At 42.1% G+C, this 22,695-nt stretch overlaps 1 protein-coding gene across 1 annotated transcript in view; it reads left to right on the forward strand.

Annotated features, from left to right (window-relative positions):
• Positions 1 to 3,474: 3,474 nt before the first annotated feature.
• The window catches only part of phldb3 (pleckstrin homology-like domain, family B, member 3), a 39,735-nt gene continuing 20,514 nt past the window's right edge, over positions 3,475 to 22,695 (forward strand). The window contains exons 1-7 of the mRNA XM_049583951.1: positions 3,475 to 3,848; positions 3,947 to 4,036; positions 16,240 to 16,388; positions 16,611 to 16,721; positions 18,157 to 18,291; positions 18,726 to 18,854; positions 22,137 to 22,319. Of these exons, the coding sequence (XP_049439908.1) occupies positions 16,242 to 16,388; positions 16,611 to 16,721; positions 18,157 to 18,291; positions 18,726 to 18,854; positions 22,137 to 22,319 (705 nt within the window). The 5' untranslated portion in view covers positions 3,475 to 3,848; positions 3,947 to 4,036; positions 16,240 to 16,241. The remainder of the gene's footprint in view (positions 3,849 to 3,946; positions 4,037 to 16,239; positions 16,389 to 16,610; positions 16,722 to 18,156; positions 18,292 to 18,725; positions 18,855 to 22,136; positions 22,320 to 22,695) is intronic.

A 22,695-nucleotide genomic window follows, 5' to 3' on the forward strand; every position in this document is an offset into this window, starting at 1 on the left:
TGAACATCTTTTATGTTTTGTCCGTGAGATGCCTGCAAGGTTTCAGAATCCTCAAAAGAGGCACAGCAACTTGGCTTTAAAGACAGACTTGTTTAAGAATAAAAGAAAGTGTCGGCTGGAGAAAAGGTTATCTGTCGGTGGGTGTTGGCTGGTCACATGCAAGTTAATACTGTCAACACACACACGCACTCGTACACACCATCTACCAGCTGTCTCTGTCAGCACTTGAGACAAACAACATGATTTAGACAGCCTCTGCCTCACCTTGCGTCCCCGCCGACAGACAACTGCATTGTCTTTTTATTCAAAACAGGAGGTGTGTGTGACCGTTGTCACCGTCAAGCTGAAGATATGTTGCTTCAGAGACACGGTGCTTTCTACGTAAAATGGTCCCATTCTCTCGGTCCTGTTTTGCTGCTGGGAAGCGAAGGTGCCAGCTGTTCTTTCACCCACTCTGTGTCACCCATCTGCCAGCCCCCTTTCAGTCTCTCCCTCAGCCCACTTAAACTGTGCCACCATGAACCTGCTGCCCATTCTCTCTCACACCGTCCACATGTCACAGGAGAGAATCTATTACACTATCAGCTCATTCAGAAAGAGCTGTAAAGAGGCCAGTCAGGGTGATAAAGCCCTCACAGTGAAGTGTAGATCCTGCCCAACAGACCCTAAAGAAAATACTCTATAGGGTATATAAGTGTACCTCTATACTCAGTATTCAGCCCAGAGTCGTCTTGTTTAAATTGTTTTTATCTCCTATAATGTCATTAAGAAATTCAGACTATTACTAACAGGAATTCACATTGCTGTGGTACTAGGTGGTAAACACAGTAACTGTCTAATACTTTACGGTATTTTAATCTCTACTGGGATCACTGTAAGGCTGCTGTAAGGACTTACACTGTTACTCACATAGGTACATAAGGTAGTCTCAGTCATCCAGGTCATGGGATTTCTAATAGCCACATTGCCTTGATGGTTGTCGAATATCTAATTGTATGTTTTTGCCACTACAATATTCTGCCATGACTGTTGGTGAGTTTGTTGTGTTCTATAGCAGCACTTTATCATATTTTTTTTAATCTCTGTTGCAGTGGTTCCCAACCGGAAAATGGGCTGAAACATCCCTTTCCTCACATTTAGAAAGATGCTTTAGTCTCTGCCCTCTCATTTTCAATTGAATTCCCTGTTTGCACACCAAGAAGCAACACACATATTTTCTCACATATTAAAGTTTTTTTAAAGAAAGCCTGATTTTCTCTGATTCTCTAATTTTATTGTTTTGTCTGATGAGACCTTGGCTGTGTCCGAAACAAACTCCTCATCCATTTTATTTCAGTGCCCAAATTCTCAGTGTGTAAATGTATCCACTGTATAGCATCCTAACAAACTCGCATGACAGAAGGAAAGACCTTCTGCTAACACTCCCACAATGCAATGCACCACAGTTTATAAATGTGAAAATCACTCTTGTGCAACTCTGCAGCTGCACTAATGACACAAAATGACACTGATTCATAAGTGTTAGAAATCTAATTTAAGTGCCCATTGTAGAGTAAACTACTCAGTGGTTATCATAGAAGGAGTGGTGAATGAGTGCATGAGGGAATGATTGTGGACGTGGCCTCTTCTCGGAGGTGTAGATCCCCCCACCTACAACCTGTGCAAACATGTAATCAGCCAGAATAACTGAAAACACCTGTCGGGGGTTTGTGTGTAGGATTTGAAAATCTCCAACGTTGGCACTCTCCAGTGGTAGTATCAGAAACACATGCTGATAACTGAGCCACAAGTGTTAACACTGATTTTACTTTACTTTACATTCTCCTCTGGCACATGCCGAGGGGCTCTAAGCCAGAACCTCTGTGCAGATGCTTTGTATATTTCACAATGCAGAGCAGAACAACTTAAAGACCTGAAAAACAAGAAATTCTAAACATTCACATTGAGTTTGTCACAAGAAAGATCCAAACATATAGCACCTTCAGAGGGAGTGTTCAGACCCTCAGGGTTTCTCCCTAGGACGTATGAAACAGGTCTGGAAAGTCTCCAAGGACTTTCAGTGTTGAGGACTAGTGAACTACATGTCATTAAACCCGTAGTTTAACTACATTGTGCAGTAGCTTGCTGGTAGTTTCTACAGTAACACAGAATTGACAGACCCCAAACTGGCTCTAATTAGGGCCAGTCTTGTTCTGTGCTATTGTAGAAACATAGTGGTGCGACACGGCGAACTCCGTAGACGAGCACCCAATCCCTGTGTAGACTTAGTGATTCAACATTTTTTGCGCATATGTGAAGACTCGAAGAGGACTCAGCCCCCTCTAAAGTGAACCGAACTCAGACCACCTCCCAAGGTGGCCCTCTAAATATCATGCTATTGCACTTTGACGCCTGAAAAAACAGTTGACACCACATCGGCCTGAAATGCCTGCAAGGACGCAGGACCAGGAATGGTTTGGTCCATGGAAGATACTGCACGTCTTCAAATGTGGAATGCAGAATACATCAAATAGCAACAGTCTACAGCACAGAGAAACATGAAGGCTTTCCTCCAATTTTAAGTTCATCTGAAAACGAGGGGCTTAATAACCACACTGCAGGGTCAGGTCAAAGTAAAAAAAAAAGAACCAAACCGCCTGGACAACATCACGCAGTTGCAACAGCTGCTCGTTTGGGAGCGGTATTGCCAGAAACGACCACTGACCAGGAAGAAAAAAAAAGCATGAGGAAGGAGAAAACCCAGCTCATGGATTGGCCAGGACCAAAAACGGAAACCCATCTCCTGCAGTCGGCTTGGTCACCACGAGACCTTTTCCAATTTTTTCTTCTTTTTTTTTTTTATTATTATTTTTTTTTACCTCTGCTTCTCCCAGTTCACGCTGTTGGCTTTGTTTTTTTTCTTCTACCCAGAATGCACTGTGCTTTACGTCACTTCCTCACTTTGGATCACTTCCTGTCTTTGGTAAGCTGGATAGTCCGTTTGCATTTCCGACTGTAAGCGAACCGCACCAGGGATCACTTGCAAGTGAACTGAGACCCCCAGTTTTCAAGCGGACTAGGGTTCGAATGAGCGTTCACACCACTCCAAACGAACCCAACTATCCGTGGAAGCGGACCAGGGTTCGTTTAAAGCGGACCAAATAGCGCCAGTGTGAATGCGTCCTAAGAGGACTGAGTTTGGTGTGTTTAAAAAGGTCTATGTGTGAAACACCCTAAAGCCATGTGATGGGATTCTTCACCTATGTGTGGTCACTGACAGTTTAGGATTGTACCAACTGACTTTTGTTGTCTTAACATGTGAAAACATTAAAAGTAATGGCACTGACCTCGAGTTCTCCTGGTCTACTCTGACCTATAAGTTCAGTCTCCCACTACATCGCTATGATATTAAAGCATTCCCATGGGAGCTTGTCATGAAAAGTATTTAAGTGGCCTTTTACTCCACAGCGCACTGGCAGTGTGCCTGGATGCCTCTTTAGCTGAGCCACTCCACAATGAGAAAGCCCTGTCAGTTCCCAGAATAGAAGTCCCATTTCGGTGCAGGACTTGAACGGGACTGTGGCTGTTTGTACAGCGCAGGAACCGGCGGTGAAGTGAAGTTTGCGTTTACTCAACGTGGACACGGTATTTTCTTTCATTGACGCCTCCAACATCAAACACTGTTAATAATCGGCCCCCGCCTCCGTCGTCGCCCTGCTCCGCGTGCGCTCAGTCCAGTCTCACCTGTTGACGCCGACACAAGCACCGCGCCGTCACTTTCCTCCCGGGGAGGAATTCACTCACACCAGGTGGACATAAAACAACCCAGCGGAGAAATAACGTGTGTGTGAGTTCACAGCAAACAGTCGGTGAGCTCGGAGGAACTTAACTCGGTGCTGGAGTGTGTGTGAAAGTGAAAGCGCTTTAAAAGTTTGCCGAAGTGACGTTTCGCTTGTTTTTTTTTTAGCCCTCTATTTAATTTCACCCGGCTCTACCACTATGTTACACACCGGAGGAGACACAACTGTTGCTGTTTAAGTTGGAGCACGTTTTCCAGGTAAGACACACTGTTTGCTTTAATTCCTGTGTTCTTTTTACCATGTCAGCAGAAACCTTCACATAACTCACACAAAGCTCGTGTAGTTCCTGTTGTAAAGTCCCACACAGACAAAATGTTTCAGTATGTGTCACTGACTTGGGAAAGTTAGGAGTCCCTGTCTGCCGCAGACTACACCAACATCTACTTTTAATCCCTGTGCACCCACAACAAAAGAGGAATTAATGCAGCTTCCTGATGTAGACTGCGTTCACAAAGCAAAACTACCTGCATGTTTGAAACTTCTGCTGTGACTGCACATTGATTCACATTCACTGTTTGCCTATTTTTTAGCCTGCACAGACCTGAATAATAAACATTATTCACTCCTTATCTGTGGATTCATCACTGTAACTTTCTCCGAGCTAAACTGCTGCTCCCCTGTCAAACTCCTATCCCATGACAATAACTCTGGCTTACATAAATTCCCCCTTTGTTTGCAATGACCCTGAGATATCTTCGCTTTTATCCTTCCATCAGCACGCAGGGTAAACACAGTGGGTGGGAGTGTAGGTTCAGGGTGGATTGTGAGGAGAGATTGCCTTGGGTCGGTAGGGTTTCCAGTCAGGGGAGTTCTGCCTGTAGTTGTTGTCTGTGTCACACACACACACACTCACCTTGTTTTGACTGGCCTTGGACAAATCTGTGTCTGAGCCCTGCATCCCAGGCTGACATTAATGGATCACTCTTTTCTTGCATCACAGTTACCATAGATTTACTCAGGCCTGAGGAATCTCTCGTCAGTGCGGTTGAACTGGTGCTAACGCCAGGAGTTGCACACGTAGCAGGATGGGGCTTTAATCAGTGCCCCAAGAGATTTTCTCACAGTGTAAATGAATTTATGCATTTGCTTTTTCTATCTGACATTTTCTAACGTTAAAAGCCTAATTAAAGCCTACAGGTAGATGTACATAAGGCTTTAAGGAACTTTCTCACACCTTTCAGTGATGCTCAGTGCATTTGAGTAGCACTGCAGCTAATGAGGCCTTTTTCATAGCTGATGTTACTAATAACATCAATAATGGCTCTCCCAGTTTCCCAGTAATCCATGACACTTAGCCAGTATGCATAAAACCGTGAAATGGCTTTTCATTTTTGAGTCAGTGTATCACTTTTCCTCTGATAATCTCCCATCACAGTGTCCCAAAGCTTCAAGTCTTTGAGTTGCATCTTTAGTGCGACCAGCAGTGCAAAACAAAAAGACACTTAATGATATAAAGCTGAGGAGAGCAGCAAATGGTCAGATGCTGATAATAATAATGATAATAAACTTTATTTATATAGCACCTTTTATACAAGAAAAGCAGCGCATAGTTGTATAAGCGTAGTATAAGCACTGAAGCACATGAAAGTAGACATAATGGACATAAAAAAAGACAAAGCAATTCAATATAAATGACATTTAAAACATGTATTAACTGATTCATAAAATCAAGTAAGATTTTAAAAGAGTTGCAGCAGCATGAAGCGTAAAATGGAAAGTAAATGTGTACAAAGAAAGAGCTTCAGACCTGTATCAGGAAGTCAGAGCTAGTTAAAGGCTAAAGTGAACAGATATGTTTTTAGCTTTCTTCTCCTCAGGTAGTGTGTTACGTAGCTTTGGCGGGAAATTGACAAAGGCTGCATCCTTGATCTTCTTCTGGCTGTTGCTGGAACCTCCAATAAACCAGCAACAGTTGATCACAGTGTTCTTGGAGGCAAATAGTTAACAATGGAGTTAGCAGCAATGTAGCTCAGTCCCAGGCTATGTAGGGCTTTCATGAATGATTGGTATTTCTAGCCTTCTTACTATCATTGCTTCTGATGAATTGCTATTTACAAAGTTATAATCTTCCGCGGTACATTTCAGGAGCCACTTTGTGAAGAAGCATTGTCTTTTTTAATTTTTGATGCCCTGCTTTGCTTCAGTTTGTGTCCCACATCTGACTCGCTGCATGTTGTTTAAAGTGAGAATAAAACACTGAAGTGGGACAAGATGTTGATTTGCACCATTTAATGTGAGATATGCTGTGGCAGCGTTTGATTGTGGTCACATGAGGCTCCCCGAATTAGGGATAGATATCCAAACTCAGGGCTTTTTTTAATTTTGTTTTTATAGACCATTTAACTGGATTTGCCCATAGCCCAGAGTGTCAAACTCTACTGAAAGCTGGCATCAAATGTCTGGTCAGAGTTGTACTGGTGTTTTCTTATTTCTTTGATGAAACAGCATCTGCTTTGAATCCTGATTTTTTTTTTTTTGTTTTGTTTTGTTTTGTTTGACATTTTAGATGACCTTACATATTGTTCACGCAAAGTTCTGGTATGGCTGCTCATGTCCAGACAGGATTTAACATTTGAGAAAGTTGGCTTTGTTTCTTGAATCATAGAGAGTTTAAATCCTGCAGAGCATGGTATTTAAAAGCAGTATTTTGGCACTGATAAAGAAATGTGGGTATTTGGCTTTGCTATTTGTGGTGCTGGAGCTGGAATGTCCTGAAGTGTACAACTGATGATCGATATTGCTGAAAAATCTTCTACACATAAAGCAGCTATTGTAGTCACAGCACAACATTTTACTCTGGCATCACTTCATCAACCAATTTTCCACAGGAATGTAGAAAAATACACCACAAAACAACAAAATGAGCCCAGAACTGTCCAGTAGCCCAGTACCAACAGCTTCTTTCTTAAACTGAAGTGCTTGTAAGTGTTGTAGATTGTTTTCCTTTAATAGTCACTGTCACATACAGTTAGTTAGCAGGTTGATTCAGAGCACATAAGCATATGTTGTTGGTATTTTCTTGCATGTGACACTGAGCATCTGTCTGCATCAGTTGTTTTGTCAAATGTGTTGCCACCCAGGTGTCAGGCAGGGTTTGTCACTTCTCGCAGTGACAGTTGGGCGACAGCCAAAACTCCCTCCTCTCACCTGCTTTTCCTGCTCATGAACTTGTCCTGTGACGACAGCTTCCTGGTCCTTGGTGCCAAGCCAGCAGGATCCACATGCAGCAGGTCCAGAGGTCGCTGCTGGGTAGCCCACAACGTTTCATCTGTCAAATGACAGCGTGCTCTTTCCCCTAATGTGAGGTCCATAAAAATGTCAAGATCTTATCCTATTTAAGGAAGCAGGACTCGTGCAACATTTTAATGTGTAAAGGTTGACGTAATACACACATGCAGAGGCGTAGCTGTTGCAGCCATTATTTCCCCTTTCTTACAATCTAGAATAAACCAATTAGTGTTCTGTAACAAAAGCAGAAGGTTTTCCAACCAAATTTCAGTCTTATAAAAAGAAAGCAAGACATTATGTGATTTTTCTTTGGTTTGAGCCAAAGCGTGGCCGGGCCAGAGCAAGGAAGTGGCAAAAAAAATAGGGACTTCAGTGTCTAAGTTTTGATAATAAAAACAGGAAAATTACTTATGCTCTGTGGAAACATTGTGAGCATGAGATACTAATGTAATGATGTCAGCCCTGCTATTGAAGACAGAGTTTTAAAGACTGGAGATTTGGTCTGTTTGGTTGAAGCCACAGCCTGTAATTGTGGCCAATAAAAAAGAATATGTGACTTCCTAGTACTGTAGTTCACAAGACATAATAGCTGGTTTTGGTCTAAAGCCTGCTGCAGATGAGAGGACACTGCTTACAGTAGCTAAAGAGGCATTTTATCATCTGGATCATAGATGCCCCTCTGCTCTGTGTCATGCCACTGTGATCAAGTCAATGCAACACTTGTAGAGTACAGTAGAATGAATGCATGCTGTGGTGAGCAGGACTGATTTCACAACCTGCTAATCCTCTGAAAATATTTGAGTCTGTCAACATGACAGTCAGGTGAAGTGGAGGTTTAGAGTTTTATTTTTCAGTCCTTTCAAAGTCTGCAACCAGGAGAAGGTCTGGATTTGGTCAGCGCAAGATTTATTCAGTTGCACTAGGGCTGGGTTAAAGTGATCGATTTATCCGATTCAAATCAATCTCCATTTGAATGACCCCATATGGATTCATAAATTCCAAGATCGATTTTTTTAATATACACTTTTTCCCATAGATGTGTGAAGCTTTAACCACTTTAATCTCGTGGGTAGTAAACGGGCTGCGGCACTAAATTATTACCAACCCAGGTCTTGAGAAGCTCCGACATTACCGATTCTTTTATCTGTAACTGTAAGCTTACTTTTATTATGTTTTGGTGTAATTTATTATCATGTTGCAGCAGTTGTTATTTTTTATGTCAATAATTCCTAAAATTCCTATTGTAAAATGTACAGTATTAGTTCTCTGAGAATCACTGTCACATTCTAGCAAAACTTGGTATTGTAACTGAAATATCCTCAATGGATATCGGATTGAATCGTATTGAATCAGAAATTGAATCGAATGAGGACCCTGTGAATCAAAATTGAATCGATTCAGGAAATCAGTGGTGATACCCAGCCCTTAACTGTACTGTTTGCAATCTTATAGACAGACGTGTAGGGTCATAAATCCTGACTGTGAACGAGCCAATATATCCCTGCACTCTGTCACTTTCTGTCCTTAGACCTTCATCAGGCAAAATCCATATAGGAGTTGTTTGCTTGTATGTGTTTTACCAAATGAATAAAGCAAGTACAAGTCATATACGGTGTGCCGGATTCAATGGAAAACAAATAGCCTTTCTCATATTGTGCTAAATTGGAAATTTTGCGTCAGCCCACAGAACTAACATCACCTGTCTGCTGTTTGCACTATTTGTTCCAGTCAAAACTGGGTCAGTCCATCTGCGTCACTCAGACCTACTTGTTGCCACATTATTGTTTTATTTAATTCTATAAAGAAACTCCATTGATATCTGTTAAACTGTAAGTTTAGCCATCGATTTATGTGGTCTGAGAGCAGCTAAGCACGACCTCTGTGGATTAATTCAGCAGTGTGCACTGCCCCCCTTCTCACAGGGCACTTTTGCTCACATGCTCCATGTGTGACATGTTTTCCCCATACTGCCCTGGCATTGAATGCATACTGACAGGCTGTAATCGACATTCACACCCACACAGAACATGCCACCGTCAGAGCTCTATTGTCCTGTGTGTTGCTGGTGGAATATAGCTGTTGTCAGTGTTGACTTTTTTCCTTTGAGCCACTCGCCAACACGGGGGTCCCGACAGGGACGGGGTCATTTCAGGGTGCTACTGTGTGTTACTTTCATCGTGTGGGAGCTACAGTATGCTGTTTTCATTTTCAGTTGCAGATTAGTGTTTAACTTTAAATATACTTAGCACCAGTGAGGCAGACATACTGACAACATACTAACATAATCAAAAGACGGTAGTACAGTGGAACATAGGGACACTACAACACATATTGAAGGGCCACTCCCCTGGTTTTACACAGGAAGTTCAGCTCATGATGTCTTCTGTAGCTGTGGAGGAGTAATCCACAGATTTCACCCATCAAAATCTATTTACAGGTCTTTGGGAGTACTAGTGATTAAAGTTGTTTCAAGCCTTTTTTGGCTCTAGAAGGAGCTGTGTGATGTCTGAGACATTGCCTCTGGTGATGTCACTCAAGTCAGCGTTGGTTGGATCTGAAGACTTAAAGTTTGAAAATGAAAAAGCCCGCCCCTCATCTCTGCTTGAGGATAGCAGCTTAAGGTTGCAATATTCAACTGGGCCTATACAAAAAGTTATGAATGAATTTTTGATTGACTGTATCAGCATGTTGTGTGCGCACATCTCCCAATAAAGATGCAATCTCAAGCTATAAAATGTAAATTAATTAAAAAAAACCTTCACAGGAACCTATTCGTTGCCATTAGCGAGTGGGAATTATAAGTGTGACACATCAAAAGCCCTGCTTGGCAGCCAGTGTGAAGACTGATAATAATCAAAAGGAGAAAGCTGTGAGTGGGACGATGGATTGCTTAATTGTACGGAGCAAATTACAACAAAGCGGCAGAGAAAACGACCTACTACTGAAAGAAAAGAGAAAAAAACAGTGTCACGAAAGCTACCTGTCTTCATGCATTCATTCATTCATTTTCTGTAACCGCTTATCCTGTTAGGGGTCGCAAGGGGGCTGGAGCCTATCCCAGCTGACACTGGGCAAGAGGCAGGGTACACCCTGGTAAGGTCTTATGTTGTGATAATACACGTTATAGAAGCTATTGTGCATGTATATAAATACAGGCGTGCCTTGAGATTGGCTTGAGCTTTGACGTGCTCTGGGCACAAAAAGTTTAAAAACCACTGGCCCAGTGGAGTAGTGGCATCCTGAGCAGAGAATGAAGTCATGTTCCCTCAGCGTGCGTGTTGATTTCCGAGCTTCTCTGTTCAGTGTTGTGGTACACAGTCCGGCTGTGCGTGCACATTGATGCGTCTGAGTCCCTTTGTGTGTGTCCCATTGGATAGCTAGCTAAACATTGCTGCTATGTATTGATATTGGGATGCTGTCATCATGGAAGCAAAGCGCCCACCCTCCTTGTGCCCCAGAGGGTATCACCATTAGCTCTGTCAGCACTGTTGCTGTTGTTAGTACTTGTAAGAGACAAATTTGTATCTTGTATTTACTATGTATGCACACTAGGTGGCACTATATGGATATTTCGAGCATTAGTGTATAAACGCAGGAACAACATTATTGCCGTCAGGTGTTTCATCCCGGAAGAGCAAAAGGTTTTCAACCGCTGTGTTGTGGGACAGGGTGCTACGTGCTGAAAACTGTGTATTCGGTTCAGAAGACGTTTATTCAACCTGTGTTTGGTGGTATCAATAAACATGATGATTGTTTGGCAGTTGGAACCTGCAGTTTATTTTCCGAATGCAGCGCAACCAAGGAAGCTGTGGCATCAACCGTGCAACGCACATCAGCCAGGTCAGGCCGGGTGAAACATGCATGTAGCTGCAGGTAATAGGCTCAGGTCCTACAGTACTGTTTTGCTGTTGGCACTGTTAGCTGCTAGCTGCCCCCTCCATGTTGAGAGCTGTGTGCAGACAACCTCTGAACCTGTAGTAGTAGTTCTTGTTTCATTTTGAACATTTTGAAATAACAATTGTATTTACTAAAGGATATTGCTGCCAGGCTCAAGGAGAAAACACAACCCAGTTTCAAGAGTCTCTCATTAAGACCAGATATATTTTAATGTTGAACATATTTCCCCTCATGACATGCCAACTGAATTCATTGCTGTATGTCAAATTTCATCATAATTTAGTGTATGTGCTTCCAGAGTTATAGATTATTATTGAAAAGTCTTATTTTGTCTACCTCTCAGCTCTTCAAGTAACAAACATGACAGCTAATTGAATGTTCTGGATAAAGTCCATCAGTGTGTCTGTATGTGACTGCTGTCTCTGTAGAAGGCGGGATTTTCTTTACTGAATTTACTTTTCTCATGCAGCAGGACACATCCAAACAGAAGTCTGACTTCTGTCTGGATTTTTTTTTACATCAGACATGGCTGAAACTTCAACAAAGCCTCAGAGTGAAAGAGAGTGATAAGACTTTGCTCATTTGAGCACATGGTGAGACAATATGACACGAGGAGTATTCTGTTGTTGAACATACGTAAGTCTCACATCACTGGTCTGATTGTGTGTGTGTTTGTGCATGTCTGTGTTATGGTGAGTCAGCTTTTGCCAGTTATTGCTGTTCTGTGGTCGATGATTAGCGTTGCAGGCTGATACACAGAGTGCTGAACTCTTCCAGGTTTCTGTTTGAGAGTTTAGCGTTTTGTCTTGTGCTACCTCTGTGTAGTCTTCACATAACTCACACAGAAACACAAGCACAGACACATGCACACTGTGTTCACTCCCTCTTCTTATTCTCCAGAGGCGCTCCCCTCCCCGCAATCAAGTCCAATTATTTTGGGCACAAAACTGTGTTTTGTTCTTTGATCTGACGCTCAGGCTGAACTTTGCCCTCTTTTTTTAGTTTCCTGCATGTGTTTACTTTTTATCCATACTCGGTGCCTGTCTCACTGTCTCCTACTGTCTCACCATCTTGTGTTGTTTCAGTGCATTGTGTTTGTTTAGTCTTTTGTTTGTTGCAATTGACAAACCACTGTGTTAACATGAAAGCATGGACTTCACTCCTGAATGCCTCTTTCTCTCTCTCAGCTCCGCGGGGTTGATAGTGTATCTGAGTGGACTTTAGCTGGAGGTCAGATAGCGAACTCTTGCACTGATGTTTGTTTGGATAATAATGTAACTCAGTGTGGAGCTCTCCCTGCCTTGTTTTCCCCAGAGGTTAATAGCTTTTACTGGACTGTAAAAGGTCGGAGAGCACAGTAGGAATTATTAGTAGTGGGACAAATGATTGATAGAGTAATATATAGTAACATGTTCCCTCAGATACTGGAGCTGAGGTGCACATTTTCTTTTACTGCAGACCTCTGAACTCTTCTGCTTTCTGCTAGTTCAACATTTTACACATGAACACGCTGCTGTGTGTTTCTGTCAACTTTGTTACAAACCATACCTTTTTTTTTTTTTTTCTAAAGATATTTTTTTGGGCATTTAGCCTTTAATGGATAGGACAGACAAGCGTGAAAGGGGGACAGAGAGAGGGAGTGACATGCAGCAGTGGGCCACAGGCTGGAGTCGAACCCGGGCCGCGGCGGCAACAGCCTTGTACATTGGGCGCCTGCTCTACAACTAAGCCACCGGCGCCCCACTGATAGTGGTTTTTTTTTTATTGGTGACTGTCTTTCAATAATTATTGTAGAATCAAATTATCCCTCTTAGCAATATGACTATAACACAGATCTGACAACCTGCCAGCTAATTAGAAATGACCCTTAACAGAGAAAATACTTCTTTAAAACACTGTTTTTGATTAACTGGCAATGTCCAATCAAAGAGATTATTTTTACCCTGTTTTTTTCTTTGACTGGAAGCATAGTCTGAGCTGTGAAATAACCCAGTTTACTGTAAACTGCTGTCGACAGTATCGTCTTGCTGCAGAAAGACATAAAATCTGCATTTTTGTGCCTCAGTGCTGGAGACAACAGTGGCCAAAGGCATTGGTGTTTTTGGGTTTCAGACACCCGTCCGTCCATCCCTTTCTCATGAATGCAATATCTCAAGAACTGTTTAAGGGAATATCCTCAAATTTGGCAGAATCGTCCACTTGGGACTGAGGATGTGCTGATTTTAGATTTTTGATGGTCAAAGTTCAAGGTTACTGTGACCTCACACAACCACACAACACCGTTTTGGACATTAGTCAAGAATTTCTCTGCTAATGATGACAAAACTTCCCACAAATGTCAAACAGGACATAATGATTAAGTGATGACATTTTATGTCCAAAAGGTCAAAGGTCAGCTTCAGTGTGACATCATAATATTTTGCAGAAAACACTTTTCTGGCCTTTATTCAAGTCATAAATCAGGAACAGAGGGGGAGACATTTGGTTAGAATTGGTGACACTAATCTTGAGTGTCCACCTTGGAACTGTGCTGATGGTTCAGTATAGAATGTCTGTGCTGCCGGGTTGACGATATGTGTGAAGCATTGTGGATGGATTTGTTGCTTCTTTACAGCAATGTCAATATTTTAAAACACTGTCAACAGTCAGGACTACATATGAGTCTGGACAGACATGGATATAAATTGTAACTTGACCGGTTGGCGGACAACTGTGAGGCGGTAATTCTAGTTGTGTATTTTAACCCTTTTTAAATAATTATTTAAAGTATTTTTAAATGTTAAGACGACACATAAACACCATAGAGAACATCGTGTGGGGGCACACCAGTTAAGTTATCATGAGTCCACGTGTTAAATGTCCTTTTATTGTCCAGACACTCAAGGTAAAGCTGCGTCAATAAAGAAATAAAGACAGTCCACTTCTTCCATATTCTGGGGAATATTGCTCCTCTAGACCTCAGGGAAAGTTATCTTTTCCATTATAAAGATCTCCTTGATTAGGAGACAGATACCAGTCTTTTGCATTTGGTATATCCTTCCTCACTGTACCAAAATACAGGACCTTAATATCAGTAGGTATTTCATATCCCAAGATCTTTTTTATAACTGCTTAACTAACTAATATTTATATTCAGATTCAGATTCAGAATACTTTATTAATCCCCGGGGGGAAATTGTTTTGTTCCAATGCTCCGTGCAAAGTAGAAATAGAAATACAGCATGAATGGAAACAAGAGATAAAGTGTCTAACACTGCTATTGTGACTGGGATAGGTGGCCCTTAATGTTGGGTGTGACGAAGAAGTGGATCAAGTTTTTCCAGCTAAATTCTCTGTATCTCTTACTTTTTGATGAGGAATTTAGGTATTTTTCTGTGGAAATCTGTTAAACCAAAAAATGATGAGTCAGTACAAGTGTTAACCATTGCTCTATGGCCACATCAGGCACATCTCTTCATATTGGGTGTTAGTGCTTTCCCTATTAAAATATAGGCCTATTTTTTTCTATGGAAAATTAAGTCTTTTTTTAGTAGCTTCCATGTCATGAGACCCTGTCTTTGTCTTGGTTTGTTTTATTAGTCATCGAGTGGAACTTTCCTTCCATGAAGGACTCATTAGGATCAGATCAAATAAATAATCCCACCACACAGACAATTATATCTTATAAAGGTAGCTGTTTCACAAACAGTTGTCTCACACTCATTTTAAAGGTGCCGATTTCACTTTTATTCACAAGGTTATAGACATTAATGATCAACCAGTAAACATGATGCTTCACCAGTAACATGAAGTTGGAATTATACCCATACAAATATCCTCATGGTGTGAAATATTTATACTTTTACTTGGAGAACATAAATCTTTATCCATGGACACCTCTGTGAGGCTGCATCTTGCACATTTGATGCATCAGATTAAGACACTGCCGTTTTGACATTTAACCGTCCACTTCCTGCCGTTCTCATATCTCTGTCTGTCTAGGCCAGTGGTTTCCAGCTGGTCCAGCGCTGGGGTCAAGATATCTCCTCACTCATTAGTTCAAGGTCCAGTTTAATACAGTATGCTTCATACTTGCGCTTAGCCATGTTGTTGAGCTAGTTTGTCTCTGTCAAGTAGCTGTCCTCACTCTACAGCAGGAAATGGCACTTCAAATTAAAAGCTCTATGCTGGAAATTCAATGGACTTAAGTGTTTTTTTCCGCTTTACAAACGTGACATGTTTGCAAGTCACATGCAGTCCATTCAGAATGGACCCATGACCCACTTTTGGACCGCGACCCACTGGTCTAGGCCTTCTCCTCTCCAATCTCCTTCTCTATGTCAGTGTGCCAGGCGTTGTTTGGAAGCCCTCACTCATATCTCAGCTGTATATTTATCTCTGAGCTTCCCCTCCGCCTGCATTCCCTGCAGCCTAATAAGGTCTGGATACAGGGAGAGAGGCAGGGCACAGAGGGCGAGGGTAGATGGTGGGAAAAGGTTGGACAATAGGAATCGAGAGTATTTTCCCACAAATTGGTTTCTGTCTGTGCATGTGTGCATTTTTCTGTTGTTTTTTGTGTAAAGAGAGACCACACAGTGGAGCACCAAAGGGCAAAATAAAGTAAAGAGACCAGGATAATATAGGCCTTTAGGTTAGAATATACCCTCATGTTGGGAAGCACTTTGATGCAGGGCAGTGTAAACACTATACAATGATATGTGCTCTGGTTTATGCACGTGAATGTGACAGACAGAACAAAAAGTAGAACATGAAAGTACTTCAAAGTCTACTCTGATGTGCTCAAACATTTTTGTGGGCGGTTTCTCTAGTTCCTTAGGCGATTGTTCTGGCTCCATTCATAGACTGTGTCGCTGCTGATGCACGTCTAAAGCCTTCAATGGAAACAACTGTTATCTATCACTCTTGTGTCCACACACACACACACACACACACACACACACACACACACACACACACACCAGAGTCCCTCATGAGAGAATGGAGTCCCTGAAACACAACCACAAACCATCACCCACATCCTGAACTCTCCCCTCTCTTTCACTATTGCTTCCTCATCACCGTAAGGTGTTTTCTTCATCACACACTGTTTTCTGGAAGCCGGGGGGGATTTCTGTGTTTTAAAGTGCTTATGCAGTACTACTCAGCTGTGAAATCCCCTCTGTGAACTGTCACCTGATCCCTGTTACGCCTTCAACCGTGCAGCAGATTAGATTACCACAATACTCACCAAAGTAAGTAGCTCTTGTTAACTGCCTCCCCCTGTCTCTGCCTTTAGAAATGCCCCAACATAACATGGAGAGCAGCAGGAGCCCGTGGCAGCAAGGGCTGCGGCCGCCGTGGATCACCAGAGTGGCTGGAGGTCATAGCCCCGCCTCCTCTGGGGCGGAGTCGGACACAGAGAGTAGTAGCACAGAGAGTGAGAGGGTAAGTGTGAGTGAGATGATGGTGATGCAGTAATGTGGCTGTTTTATGTCAAAGAATGGGGTAGTGGAACGTGAACTCATCCTCTGTAGTTCCTGTATGTGACAAGAAAGAAGTGTCTCGCTTCATGCAGTTAAACCAATGAATCATCTCACATGACCGGACTAAAGTGTTTTAGAGCTTGCATGTGGTGACTGTCTACTTTTCTTCCTCTCTGTCTGTCAGTCCTGCATTAAAAAGCTGGAGGTGGGCTCACTGAGGGTCCTGTCATCGCCCTCAATGCTCCAACAGCGAATCACAGAGATCGACCAACAGAAGGAGGAGCTGAAGATTGAGGTGAGCATGTTGGACGATTTTGGACGAATCATAGACAGGCACACAAACATCCACTTGTCTGATCACATTCAAGAAATCCAAGTGATTTAGTTCAGTGAGCAGTAAAATGTGTAGCAGACCACTCAAAGAACTAGCGCTGACACAGAATAATCGTCTTCGAGAAAATTAATTGGCAATTATATTTTCAATATAATTTAAACAGTTTCAATAGTTGACCCTTCACTAAGTCCTTCCCCCAGATGCAGACTGACCAATCCTAACGTAGCATCTGGCCGGCTCAGACCAGGGTCCGACAACTACACAGCTGTGCTCCATTGACTCTAATGCAGTCGTTTCAGATTTCCTTCATTTTCAGGCTGGGTTTGTGGATTTGGAGCTAAATGTTGTGCCTGGGACACGTTGTGTATTAATGATACTTGTTACCTGGAGAGATTGGAAACAGATATACGTTTCTTCCCTGTTCCAAAACCAAAATCAGACCCTGAAAAGTGTAGGGTTAGCTAGCTAGCTACTGAAGATATAGCCTACTGAATGTACACACATGCTGCTTTTGCTTTTTAATGATTATAACAGTGAAACAAAGACTGACCCTGCTGTACAGGAACCAGTGAAGGGAAGCAGGGAAACTTTGCTGATATTCAACCAGAGTGTGTCATTGCATTGTGCGCAGATGAGCGTTGTTTGACTTTCCCAGGAGATCCCGGATGCTGGCAGTGGCATGGGTGGAAGCCAAACACTGTTCATCTGCACACTCTGCGATGCCACACAGCTGGTTCCTTATCAGCTGTGTATCCCTTTATATTCATTGTCTTCTGTGGCGATCAGCAGTGATGTGGTGGTTCACTTTTACACTGTGATCTGTAGCCTATAGTTGGGCTTTAGCTTCTAATTATCTTTGTCTTTTTAACCTGTTGTTGCTGCTGAGTCAGTTTGACATCCTGGATATATCCTTCAAACACAGACTGTAGACCCCTCTGTCTGCTTCTCTCTGGAATCACTGTGTGAGTTTTTAAAAGTTGTTCTGACAAAAAAAAAAGCTGTTTTAAAGTTCTTAGCAGGGGCCGTTTTCACAATTCTTTGACATTTTGTAGACTTTAGAATTATTCAATCAATCGAGAAAAAGTCTGCAGATGAAACGCTACATATTGCTGCAATACTTGCAGTTGCAGCTCTGGAATGAATTGACGAATATGTAGTCTTCACTATCTGTCACACAACAGGTCTCTATGAGTGCTGCAACAAATGAACAACCAAAACAGAGTTTCCAAGGAAGCACTTAAATGATTTTCAATTGTGTCTCTGCTGATGTCTGCACATTTGAATCTCCGAGCCGTCTCCAGACATCAACACAATCACGGTAGAGGAATGCATATCTGTGACTTGCTCAAGCTCTGGTCAGTATGATTCAGCACGGCGGCGTCTCCTGTCCTTTCAGCTGCAGCTGGAGATCGCCCTGCTGCAGGGAGAGCTGCAGACGGAGAAGGACCAGCTGCACAGACACACACAGAAGCTGCAGGCACTACAGCAGGAGGCCAGACAGAAGAAGCACAGGCACACCGACAGACAAAAGGTATCATGTGTCAGATTGATATTCATGTTTGTTTTTTTATTGCTCACATATGTGTGTTGCATTTGTGATGTTTTATGCCATGATTGTTTTCTTCTGTCATGATAATGACCAACAGACTGATAGTGTTGATTTATATGGCTTATTATAGTGTCACAATCAAAACAGAAAAAGTTGGCTCAAGGGATTTCACACGCAGAGATGCGTGGGCTCAGTAATGGTCCACTAACATCAACACAAGATCAGGTCAATGATAACTCAATTCCCATGCAATGACTGTTGGAGTAGATCTGGTTTGAAGTTGGGTGTCTGAAGTCACTCACAGCGAACTCTGTAAACATGGTTGAGAAATCGATTTGTTCTTGTGTGAGAAAAACAGTTTTGCTTTTAAAAGTAAGGCGATGACTGTACCCTTACCTCACTGTCTGTAACCGCAGGAGCGAGAGAGGCTGGAGGAGGAACGACGCAGGGTGGAGGAACTGAAGGGGAGGTGTGAGGAGAAGGAGAAACTGATCCCCAGTCAGCCAGAGAGCCAGAGAGAACAGCTGACTCTGCAGCTGCAGCAGGTGAGCGTCTGAGCTGCACGCGGCCTCATGAATGAAGCAATGGAAAAAGAGGCTTTTGCGATAAATTGATGATGATGTCTGAAACATATTCAAACATGTAGCGCCTTCTTTTTCAGACTAGTCTCTTAGATGTGATGATTCAACATGTTGGCCTCATGTCTGAATAAACTTCTGGTCACTCTTACGTAAAAGTCACAACAGCAGTCTTACTAGATCATACTCAGTAACATTTTCTTATCACTGTCAGCACAGCAGTAGTCTGAACTTAAAGGGGTAGTCTGGATTTTTTGAAGTGGGGTCGTACGAGGTAGTTATCCATTCCCAGTTTGAAGAAGAGGACAGGACTACCGCCACAGAAGCTAAGTGGTGCAACAATGTATTTTAGCCACCTAAAAAAGCAATTACAGTTTAAGTGTAGGCTATATTCAGAATATATTTCCACCACTTTACCTCGCTGACAGACAGCCCTTTCTGACGGGGAACTGTAGCCGTTATCGATGCTCTCTCCAAAGCCACCAGACTCCTTTGACTCCTTTCCAGAGTTTTCATTTGGGGATGTTAATTTGTATTTTTAAAAAAGGGAATAACTGGCAGTATAAATTATTCCAGTACTATTTAATATTGTATCGTGGGGCCTCTGGTGAGTCCCATCCCAAAGCAGCTATCCAAACGAAATCTAAAACTGAAACTGATACTGTGTGCGCTGTTTCGGCTCACGACTGTGTGTGTCTGATGCAGTGTGTGTGTGTGTGTGTGTGTGTGTTAGCGTCGGTGCTGACTCCTTTACACAATCTTGTCTTTTGGCTGCACAATGTGTGATTGTTTAGTACCTGTTCAACCTGAAATGTCAATGTGTTGAGACGTTTACACACACACAAACACACACACACACACACATAGGATTTGTATTGTTCCTTCCGTTTTAAAAGTAGTGTTGGTCCAGCTGCATCAGTGTTGTGACATGCCAGATTTATTTGGAGAGATCTTTTTAGAAACTGGTTTGTCACATATTGCGCCACAGAGAAAAACTACACACACACACACACACACACACACACACACACACACACACATGCACACACACAAAGAACTGAGGTACACACTGCATAGGAACAAGAGCACAGGTTCAGTTATAACACAAAGAGGCTGTCTTATTTTCACCTGCACTTGCACCTTTATATACTGAACTCTACTGACTCTTTTGAAAATGTTATTCAGGTTCATTTTTGCATCAAAGCTTTAAAAGTATACTCTGCAGGACTGTCTGTTACTGTTGGTAAATGTAACTGGGTCAATTATACAGAAGTAATATGTGCAACAAGTCACATGTACATTTGTAACATTGAATATTATAATTCCACAAAATTTGGTTCAGTTGTTATTACTTGACACACTTAGGCCTCCGTACTCGATATGTGGAACGTTTGATAGCCAGTTTTTGTACCCCTACGTTCTCCTTTGCTATAAAGGTCTGCCTCTCGCCTTACCTCTCCCCTTTTGCTGTTGTGCTTTGTGGGAGAGGTAGGCAAAATTGCTCTTATGGTAATTTCCGTGTTTTAGTCCTGGAGTTTGTATGGTTGTGTATGACGGAGGCTTTTGTTTTGCCACTGTTGTCAGTGGAGGAATAAACCAAGATCGCCTCCAAAGATATCCACAGTCTGGGCCTCTTTGTATCTACACAGAGCAGACGTCACTAGAGTCCACCTGTTACATAAACAGCATCACCAGTGAAAGTGAAAGCCAACCCCAGCTTCACTCTCTTTTGCTATTTTTCATATTTTCCATTGCTTCCTCTTTGATGCGTGCTGCTTATGGTCTGCCACCTGGCTGCTACCTTTTTAGAAAAAAAGTCCTGACCTCACCTGCACCTTGGGCCCTGTAACATCCTGTACACAGCAAGACAAGAAGAAAATTCAGGCAGGAGGCAGAGTCTCTGCAGATAAATACACAACCACACACTTCTAGTAGGTCATATGTGATGATAGTGAGGGATCACTTTTGTATGAGTCTATGCATTGTTTTTAAGGAAATCCTTCATCATGTACCGTTTAAAACCAGTGCTTACTCTGACAGATATCAATAGATACAGATTTTCTGAGTAATACAAAGTATGAAATTCAAGTGTTATTTGCTGTCTTCTGTTTGTGTGAAGTATACTGAAGCATTTAATTCTGTACTGGGATAGTTAATGCCTTGATGCACCATCTGCACACAAACTCCTTTGTCATGAAAGTTAAAAAAAATATATATATCTTAATATGAAGATATTATTGTTATTGTTTTTGGAAGGAATCAACAGTTTTTATAATACTGAAATAAAAAAAACTAAATGGGGATGCAGCATATTAAAATTAGCTCTATTTTCATACAACATTACAGCAACTTTATGCTTTATATGATTTTAATAGCTGTTACTGAAGTCTGTCTTTTAGAAAATAATATTTTCATGGATTAGTTTGCAAAGAAGTTAAAAAACAAAGTTGTTGCTTAATAAAATTGGAGTGCTGTTTTTTATCGATAAGAGATTTAATTTGTTATACAGCATTTTAAAAAAGTGAACCTACTGAACAATTGAAAATAAGAGCTGTTAAAAACTAGTTGTATTAGACCAGGGGTGTCAAATATACGGCCTGTCAGCCAAAACTGGCCCGCCAAAGGGTCCAATCTGGCCCACTGGATGACTCTGCACACCGTATATTGGTGCATTTGTAAAGGCTGAGAGGTGCCAGGTTTCAGGAGTAAGTTAAACACTGCCTGCTTTATGTAAAATGCTACTTCAGAGGCTTTTCCAATCAGACCAGAATACACATCTCCGAAATAACAATTATTGTGGTCATATTTAGAGATATTAAACCTTTGTGCAAAATGTTGTCAATAAGCAGCTTCATTCTTCTATCTTAAAAAAGTATTGTTGAAACCCTACTGCGAAGGCTCTACAAAAGTTTTTGATTTATAAATGGTTTGTGAGGCAGGGAAAACTTAACCTGCTGTCCCTGTAGCTACCACCTTAGTTTGTGTGGTGTGGTGACGTCAGCATTGCTACACAGGAGTGGACATACTTGGAAAAAGTGCACATGTTATCATCTGTTTTGTAAATGAATGATTGTTTTCAGAATGCACTTCTTTACACTAAAAGAACAGGAATCATTTGGAGGTGGTGTTATATACAGGTTTTATGCAGTGATTTTACTGGTCCAGCCCACTGGAGATGAAACTGTATGTTGCCCATTAACTAAAATGAGTGACACTCCTGTATTAGACTCATCTGTGTCGTCACTGCAGGAGAAGGAGGTGATGGAGGCGGCAGTTCGGGCCTTTGAGGACTGGGAGTTTCGTGTTCTGGAGCAAGAGAGCGGCATCGATGAGGAGGATGAGAGCGCAGCGGACGATGAGAAGGAGGGGGAGAGTGGAGAGGAGATGAAGAAGGAGATCTCACGTCAGCAGCAGGCGATCAACACAGCGCAGGTAAACAACAACAGTGTGTCATAGGAGGACTGTTTCAGAGAATTTCACAGCTGCTCCTGACGTGTTACACAAGTTTCCAGCTTATCTGCGTGTCATGTGCTTCATGTCAGTGTTTACCCTCGCAGGCTGACAGGAGGTTAACATTCACGCAGATCTGCCTTCAGTGCAGACTTGTGACGTCAGACTAGAGCAGGTGGACAAAATAATAGGAACACCACACAAAGTCCAACCTGTAAGAAGGAATCTTTAAGCTCTACATGCATTAAGTCTGTGTCAGACACATGTGCATATGCTTCAAATTACTGTGACTTGTAAGATGTTCCTTTCATTTTGTCCACTCCTTGGGCATACATACAAAGCTATAACAGATTTTATT

This window comes from Epinephelus fuscoguttatus, linkage group LG8 (assembly GCF_011397635.1).
Source record: "Epinephelus fuscoguttatus linkage group LG8, E.fuscoguttatus.final_Chr_v1".
Lineage (NCBI taxonomy): Eukaryota > Metazoa > Chordata > Actinopteri > Perciformes > Serranidae > Epinephelus > Epinephelus fuscoguttatus.